Here is a 7,834-nt window from a genome sequence, read left to right on the forward strand (position 1 = left end):
ATACAATTTCCTTGAAGCATAGTCTCATTTTTCAAGGATAAATTATCTGCTCTTCGGGTGAGATACTGTGTAAATTCGTTGTGACATTTGAATATTACATTCAAATTTACCTTCAGATTTGCCCACCACACACATCAACAGGCAGACAATATGAGTCTTGCACCGGTGTAGCGCACTGTATTCGGTGCACAAGGTCATGCGCGATACTTACATGCGAAGTCAGTTCATGGCAAACCTCACGTTCATGTGACAGTGTTTACTAAGCTCCGTACAGGAGAAGAGAACTGTCCATGTAACTGTTTTGATATGTATGTATGTATGTATGTATGTGTATTTTTCGTCTGGGTGGCTGTAACGAAGCCAAATCTCCTACTGGAGCAAAAGACGTGCTGAGCTAGCTAGGTACAGGATACCCCGCTTCCTTCACCATCCAGCATACCAATGGCACAAAAGGTGCTGTATTTCTCAAGCCCGTCACCCGTCAGCGGGTTCGAGGGCAATCTATTGTCGAACTTTTTCCACCGACCAGAATTCTCTCGCGCATCACTACATCTGCTGACGCAGTCCACAATCTCCAGTAACCAAGTTGTAGCTCGTAGTCGACTGTCGCGGCGGCAGGGAAAAACCTCGGGAAGGGATCAGAGGCCGACGGTGCGGCTTGCCTTTAAAGGAGAAAAACCCATCGCAATCGGCGTCGTTGATCGGAAGGATGTCGCTACGAATGCCCGGGGCATCGCCCTCCGATATCTAAGGCGTTCTGGTTCTGAGGTGCCGCCATTAGATCCGACAAAGGTGTTGTCAGAGAAGGCGAACTCTCCAAAATTCCTTCTCTGAAAACTGCTGTTAGGGAGCCGATAGCGTCCCCGCAGTTTTTGTGTGGTCGCGTGGCCTGCAGAAAATCCCGCTCCTAGCACCGCACTAACAGTGCGTGCCAAGAAAGAATTTTTACAGGAGAGAGTTGTAACTGTTTTGATATTTGTTTGTTTGTTTGTTTGTTTGTATATTTTTCGTCTGGGTGGCTGTAACGAAGCCAGATCTCCTACTGGAGCAAAAGACGTGCTGAGCTAGCTAGGTACAGGGAAACCCCGCTTCCTTCACCATCCAGCATACCAATGGCACAAAAGGTGCTGTATTTCTCAAGCCCGTCACCCGTCAGCGGGTTCGGGGGCAATCTATTGTCGAACTTTTTCCACCGACCAGAATTCTCTCGCGCATCACTACATCTGCCGACGCAGTCCACAATCTCCAGTAACCAAGTTGTAGCTCGTAGTCGACTGTCGCGGCGGCAGGGAAAAACCTCGGGAAGGAATCAGAGGCCGACGGTGCGGCTTGCCTTCAAAGGAGAAAAACCCATCGCAATCGGCGTCGTTGATCGGGAGGATGTCGCTACCGATGCCATGGGCATCGTCCTCCGATATCTAAGGCGTTCTGGTTCTGAGGTGCCGCCATTAGATCCGACAAAGGTGTTGTCAGAGAAGGCGAACTCTCCAAAATTCCTTCTCTGAAAACTGCTGTTAGGGAGCCGATAGCATCCCCGCAGTTTTGTGTGGTCGCGTGGCCTGCAGAAAATCCCGCTCCTAACACGGCACTAACAGTGCGTGCCAAGAAAGAATTTTTACAGGGGAGAGTTGTAACTGTTTTGATACCAAATCGCAAATTGAGCATATAGGGTATGTGTATATACCCGACATGTTTGCCTTAATTTCCGCGAAACAAGTCTTAGGGTTGTCCAGACATGCCAAAAAAAAAAATTCGCCCTTTGTACAATAGTTAGTTGATAGATCGATAATCACAAACTGCATGCCAGGATTCCCCCAAAGCGACGGAAGAGTGCTGCCGAGTGAAGTGTGTTGTGTTGTTCTTTGCTGAGGTTGAGGGGCTTAACTGGAGGAGGTGTCGACGCTAGAGCCCATTACAGATACCATTGCGCAAAGACTGGCAGTACGGGGACCTACATGGAACATACAGTGATTGGTCGGATCTGTTCTATTTATACCATACCCAGATAAGCGTCGTTGAGGTCTGCAGACAGCCCATCATTCAAGACAACTGGTCATGCATGCACTTCTAGTGGCTGGCATCGGTCAGCTCACTACGAGGGGAAAGGACCCAAAAGCCAAGCCTGGCTTGTGAACGAATGCGACAGAGGTAACATGCCGTGAGTAAGACAGGTACCGCAACAGTGGGAGAGCGGATTCACAAAAAGATACATTGTGTAGGGTTGCATTACAGCATTGACGACAAAGCAACTCAGCTGCGCAACATCTGCTGTACATTGAGCGTGAAAAACCTCATCCTCTTCCCCCCCCCCCGCCCTCAGTGCTTAAGCACAGACAAGAGGGGGAGGAAAGGGACCCTTTCAGCTTTGCCAAGAAGAACACAAGTATCGTGGAAATTTCCGGGAGCTGATGACAAGGCTGTTTAGCTAGACTCAACCTTGTTGCGCCTCTGAGGCTTGAAGCTGAAGTTGAATGACACCTCGGTGTCTTGGACAAAGTATCCGGATTTGTGCGATAAAGGCAGTAGGATTGTTTAGGAGAGCCAAGGGCGGAGGCCGCCTGTGGTAAGTGTTGATTGGATAGATGATTACTGCAAGGATTTGGATCGAACCGAATCCAAGAGAGAGTGCAGCTATGCATCTAATGTTAGATCGAAGAAAGGAAAACTACTAAGGTACGAAGGATTGTTTTTGCCTCCATGGGCTCAGATAAGATAGCCACTTCTGAAGTGCTTAAGTAAGGGTCAATAAGCAACTCAAGAAATAGCACTACTTAATTATCGTGTTGTGTTACAGCACATGACACAGAGGTCGAAGAGGGTTATTACGGCAGTTGGACAAAATATAAGATCTCGCATGGTCTTTCGTGGGGGAAAGACCCAGAAAACAGGTCCAGCCCCAGCCTTATAGAGGTTAATGATCCGCCCGATCCCAACCATGCCCCTCAGAGGCTGGATGGGGAAGCCTAAGGCGTCCCTAGCCAGCGTTAGTTTGACCCATCTAAGGTAGGTAACCATGGATTAGGTACTAATGGAACCTAAGTTAATGGGACGTTCATTACCGTTCATGGCTGAACGGCTGAAGCTGCCCAGCAAGGGGGAGGCTTGTCCATTCCATATATCCTCTCTTCTCATCCCTTCTGCCTTGTGTGGTTCTCGTTTATCTATCGCTCATTCCCTCTCGATAACCGACAAACTATCAGCATCGTTAAATCCTTCGTTGTCTGATCGGCCATCCCTCTTTTTGCGCGTCGTGCCCCGCCCACCATACCGCGAGCGATCGATCCGCACCATAGCTTACTGTTGGAACTGTTACCCCGGGCTGAGAACCATTGTCTAAAGTAACAAACAATACTCAATAATGACAAGAGCCGCGCAATATGGCATACCAAGATGACCGGGCTGAAGAGCCCTTTCGAACTTACGAGCCATATCAACCTGCTGGCTCTGCAACCGCATCGCAAAGGCCCGCAACAAGACAACCACATCTGAGCCATCGCGTCTCTGCCATGACGATATATTCCGACGATAACTCGTACCCTCAGCTTCATGGCCGCGAATCTATGGTGTCTCTCGACTCCTATGCAGGAAACTCGAGCCCCCCCCAACAGGAATATGACGGACATTCGTACGCTGCTGGGTCTGGATGGTCCGCATCATTTGGCTACAATGGAGCGGGGGGATCGTATGCGCCTGTGTCTGCAGCTGGGCCTCCTCCTTCACGGTTTCCATCTAGAGCCAAGCGTGCATACGGCTCATCTCTCGGAAGAACCATCCCAGAGGAAAGCACTGAAGACGAAGCATACGATCTGTCATTGCTTGGTGGTGCAGCGCCCATGGGCCACTCTGGCCGCTATGATCCGATAAAGGAGGATGAGGATGATGTGTCTCCTGGCTTCGACTTGAGCGCCGCTCTAGGGCCAATGACCTCGCACGATGAGGTTTTCGTGAAGAAGCTTCAGGCGCAAGAGGCTAGCGGGATGTTGACAGGAGGCTTGGGCCAAGGGTTTCACGCGGACGTCAAGATGCGCGATGCCGAACTTCTGTCGTCGACCCCATCTGTTCAGAGGAGTCTGTCTCGGTCCTTTTCGCGCCGCAAGCCGCCTGCGCATCTTGGCCGATTTGAGACGATCCGACAAAGAGGACAGGACGAAGCTAATCGGAAAGGAGAAGTCATTGAGGTGATATTAGAGGAGGGACCAGGCGCCGACCTGAGCAGCATCGAGGGACTCAGCACGGTTGCGTCTAATGATTTCCGCCGATCAACTTTCCCGACTAAGGAGGGCAAGACGGAAATATTCTACCCTCAACCGAATTGGAAGCCTCCAACAATGCGATGGCCCTACCTCACATTGCTGATTACAATATCGGTCGGGTTGGCTATTGCGCAGGAATATCTTTTTCAACGATTTCACAAAAAGCCTATAGTAAAATTCCGGTCACCCAAAGATATAGACGCCTTTGTCTATTTTGCAATCAAATTCTTACCGACAGTAGTTGCGGTTACTTTCGGCGTGTTCTGGCAGTTTACTGACTTCGAAGTCCGCCGCCTGGAGGCTTTCTACCAGCTATCCAGACAGCAGGGTGCTCTGGCTTCCAAGTCAATCAATGCCGACTATGTCACAAGCTACAGCTTCTGGCGACCTTTTCGAGCAATCAAGCTTGGCCACTATGCGGTGGCTTTGTCTTCTTTCGCCTCAACACTTGCCGTTTCCCTCGTACCAACCTGTGCAGCTGCGTCGATCATACTCACACCGAGCCGCAAGGAGCGTATGGAAAATCCCAGTGACATGAAGGAGATCTTTGTGGCCTCGGTCTGGTCGCGACTTTTGACGGTTACTTTGGTGTTATGTGCAGCCATGGGATGCGGCTTACTATATGTTTTACAAACTCGACGATCAGGCCTACTCTCTGATGTTAGAGGCATTGCTGGTCTTGCTAGCATGGCTGTAGTGAGCCATGTCCTGATGGACTTCAAAGATATGGACACAGCCAAGCATAAAGACATCCACCAAAAGTTGAAGCGTCGTCGATACATGCTGAGAAATTCTTCGCTTGCACCTTACGATGGCACAAGCACAAAGGTGGAAACGGACAGCGAACAGGATGACGGCGCCCATCTCTCGGAGCACCCGCATCCCCTGATGCTACGTCCAATGGGATGTATCCCTTTCATCATCGGGTTGATCCTCTTTGCAGCATTGATCCCAACCTTTCTCTTCACTCCCGCCCAGATCGTCACAGACAAGGCTGCCTGGGTCGTCACAGCGTTGGCCGTCATCCTCAAGCTATGCTGGGGCGCGATGGAGACATCCGTTCGTATGATGGAGCCTTACTATATCCTTTCAAAGCGACATGCGCACTCAAAAGTTCTTACCCTTGATTACACCGCACTGCCGTTTGCTTATATGCCACTGCGAGCGCTCTTGAACGGCCACTTTCTAGTATTTCTTGTTGGGTTCGGTAGTGTCATGGCTGAATTCCTGACGATCCTTGTAACCAGCCTTGCAACGGTGGATGGGCAAGACTTCATCACAGGATATGGAATAAATAAATACAACAAAGGGAAGTGGAAAGACGACAAGGAGGATGGTGAAATACTCAACTCTGGACAGGAGACGATACGCTCATTCTATATCACCCTCGGCGCCACATTATTTATACTGATCTACATGTTTGTTGTCTCAAATATGGTGTTCTTCCGCCGACGCCATCCTTTCCTGCCGCGTCAGCCCAACACTATTGCGTCAATTCTGGCTTTTATCCACCAGAGCAAGATGCTGTACAACTTTGTGGGAACGTCGAAGCTAAATAACACAGAGATGGCGAAGAAACTTGATGACGGTAAGACGTATGGACTAGGATGGTTTACCGGAAGAGATGGACAGACACACTGCGGAGTGGACCAGGAGGAACTGACTAGTTCATACAAACATGGTGTCGACTATACGACGATGAACAATCCGTGGAATGCACAGTGGGATGTGCTGTAGAACGCGCAATATATGCTATGATTATGGAACCAGATCTGTGTATGGCCATAGTTCGGCAGGCATGCACAGCATTTGGACGGCTCAAGGCTGGAGTTTGGTAAATTAGACGTTGGGCATTGGCGATGAATTCTATGGTTCCGTTTTATCCATTTCTTATCTGAGGCCTACGTCGCTGGAGTTTCAGGATCTCTCGAAACAGAAGCATCAAGACAAAGGCATGGCTTTTGTTAGGAATGCGACGAGCGAAACATGTAATGAGACTCGGATGAAGATGAACCGGAATGGTTACGATTCATATTCTCGCTTAGTGTGATGCTCTTTGGTCTAACACGTGCCGGGCATGAATTTTGAGGAGATAAACCCGTCGATCATACTTGCCATCTTCGTATCAGAAGGTTTCGAGTTGACGCGTCCATGCTCCATATTAGTAGTTTTTGACGCTTATGTTTGAGAAATGTATCGCCTGTCCAGTAACAAGACCTGTGACATTCCCCAGTGGATTATGCCGGCCTTTCCACGCGTAATGGATCCCCTTCTCTTTAATCTCAATCTCTCTGTCCATGTGTGAAGGCGTTTATTACAGTAGCACATCATTGAAGGCGTTCTGCTATTGGCCTCTGGAATGCGTACCCCTGAATATCGGGGCTGTGAGGGGTCGGAGATCTGGAATGTGAGATATCCAATAGGGAAAGAGAGTAGACGATTCTGGGTTTGATGAGCAGAATTTCCTCTGTGGAATCTGACTACGAGGGTGTGGGAACGGTGGACGTTGACTGTCGAAACTCAATTGTGGTTATTGGTCTGAAAATAGAATGGGAGTCACGGCATCGTTGTCGAGTTTGAGATCCATCTGATAATTCTGGTCGGATATTCTCCGAATATAGAGAAGTCGGCCCAAGCTAGGTAGACAATTACCAGGAGCGTTGCTCGTCCTTCATTTGCGTGGTGTTCCTTTTAAGGATGCTGGCCGCCAATCTCATCTGCCAATGAGCTTACTCTATGTGAAGCGGAGTTTTAGACGATTTGCTGGTGACAGAAGAACGCGAGTCTTGGCATCATCATTGAGATTGGTTCCATCAAAGTCTATCGATAACTCAAAAGCTGAGCTTGATTTCGACATTTCTTCAGACGAGGTCAGATGGGCGCATGACTCTGGTAGGGGCAAAACTTAACTGTCTCAGTACAGATATTTACCACATTCCCCCACTCGTAATAGTGAGTGCCTTACATTCATGCAAGATTTTCTCTGCAGACAGACGGAGATACCGAAAGTACTGTTTCCAAGAGAAACACGATATTAGCCCAAGAACAACCAAGACAGGACGCGACAGCACTTGAGTACACAGCCTCTTCACGCCTGACTATCACAATTCGCCCACCATTGCTGTCACTGTGCTTTTCTGAAATCGGTGCGCCTTGAAAGGCCTGAGACCTGAATTGGCACACCTGAAGAGAACGAAGTAGGATGCGCAAGGCTTTGGAGTAAGGGCCACCCCTTCGGGCATCGGCAAAGTTACAGAGACTGCCTGTAAGGAGGCCCTGAGGCTGTGCAAGCCTCAGCTAATTAAACCCATCCTGTAACAATGCGAGCTGGCTCATGGTTACCGGAGGTGGCATCCGTATCATGACAATTTTGGCTTACCTTATTGTTACAACATTTATTGTTCGTATTCTTCTGAGGGCATGGGAAATCGCCCAGGTCTTGGCCTTTGACGGCTCTGTTGGCAAGCCTGCTACAGACCAACCAAATGACCTTTCAGAGTCGTTGACATAAAGATTAGCTACACTACTGCATGTTATGGCACAAAACCGGAAACGCTGATGTTTTTCAATGCCCAAATCGT

General features: G+C 49.1%; 2 protein-coding genes across 2 annotated transcripts; both read left to right on the plus strand.

The window, feature by feature from the left end:
• Positions 1–2,820: 2,820 nt before the first annotated feature.
• FOXG_05238 (uncharacterized protein) lies at positions 2,821–6,415 on the plus strand. The gene has a single exon (XM_018383416.1). It carries the CDS (start codon positions 3,378–3,380, stop codon positions 5,988–5,990), a length of 2,613 nt encoding a protein of 870 aa, XP_018240344.1. The 5' UTR covers positions 2,821–3,377; the 3' UTR covers positions 5,991–6,415.
• An 814-nt stretch (positions 6,416–7,229) lies between these two features.
• FOXG_19014 (uncharacterized protein) lies at positions 7,230–7,829 on the plus strand. The gene has a single exon (XM_018399179.1). The coding sequence runs from the start codon at positions 7,588–7,590 to the stop codon at positions 7,762–7,764; it is 177 nt and encodes a 58-aa protein (XP_018240345.1). The 5' UTR covers positions 7,230–7,587; the 3' UTR covers positions 7,765–7,829.
• Positions 7,830–7,834: the final 5 nt, after the last annotated feature.

The sequence above is a fragment of the Fusarium oxysporum genome, chromosome 7, assembly GCF_000149955.1.
Source record: "Fusarium oxysporum f. sp. lycopersici 4287 chromosome 7, whole genome shotgun sequence".
Lineage (NCBI taxonomy): Eukaryota > Fungi > Ascomycota > Sordariomycetes > Hypocreales > Nectriaceae > Fusarium > Fusarium oxysporum.

Bases quoted from the DNA above. Each gene is read 5' to 3' on its own strand.
- FOXG_05238 (XM_018383416.1), top strand. From the start codon at position 3,378: ATGGCATACCAAGATGACCGGGCTGAAGAGCCCTTTCGAACTTACGAG.
- FOXG_19014 (XM_018399179.1), top strand. From the start codon at position 7,588: ATGGTTACCGGAGGTGGCATCCGTATCATGACAATTTTGGCTTACCTT.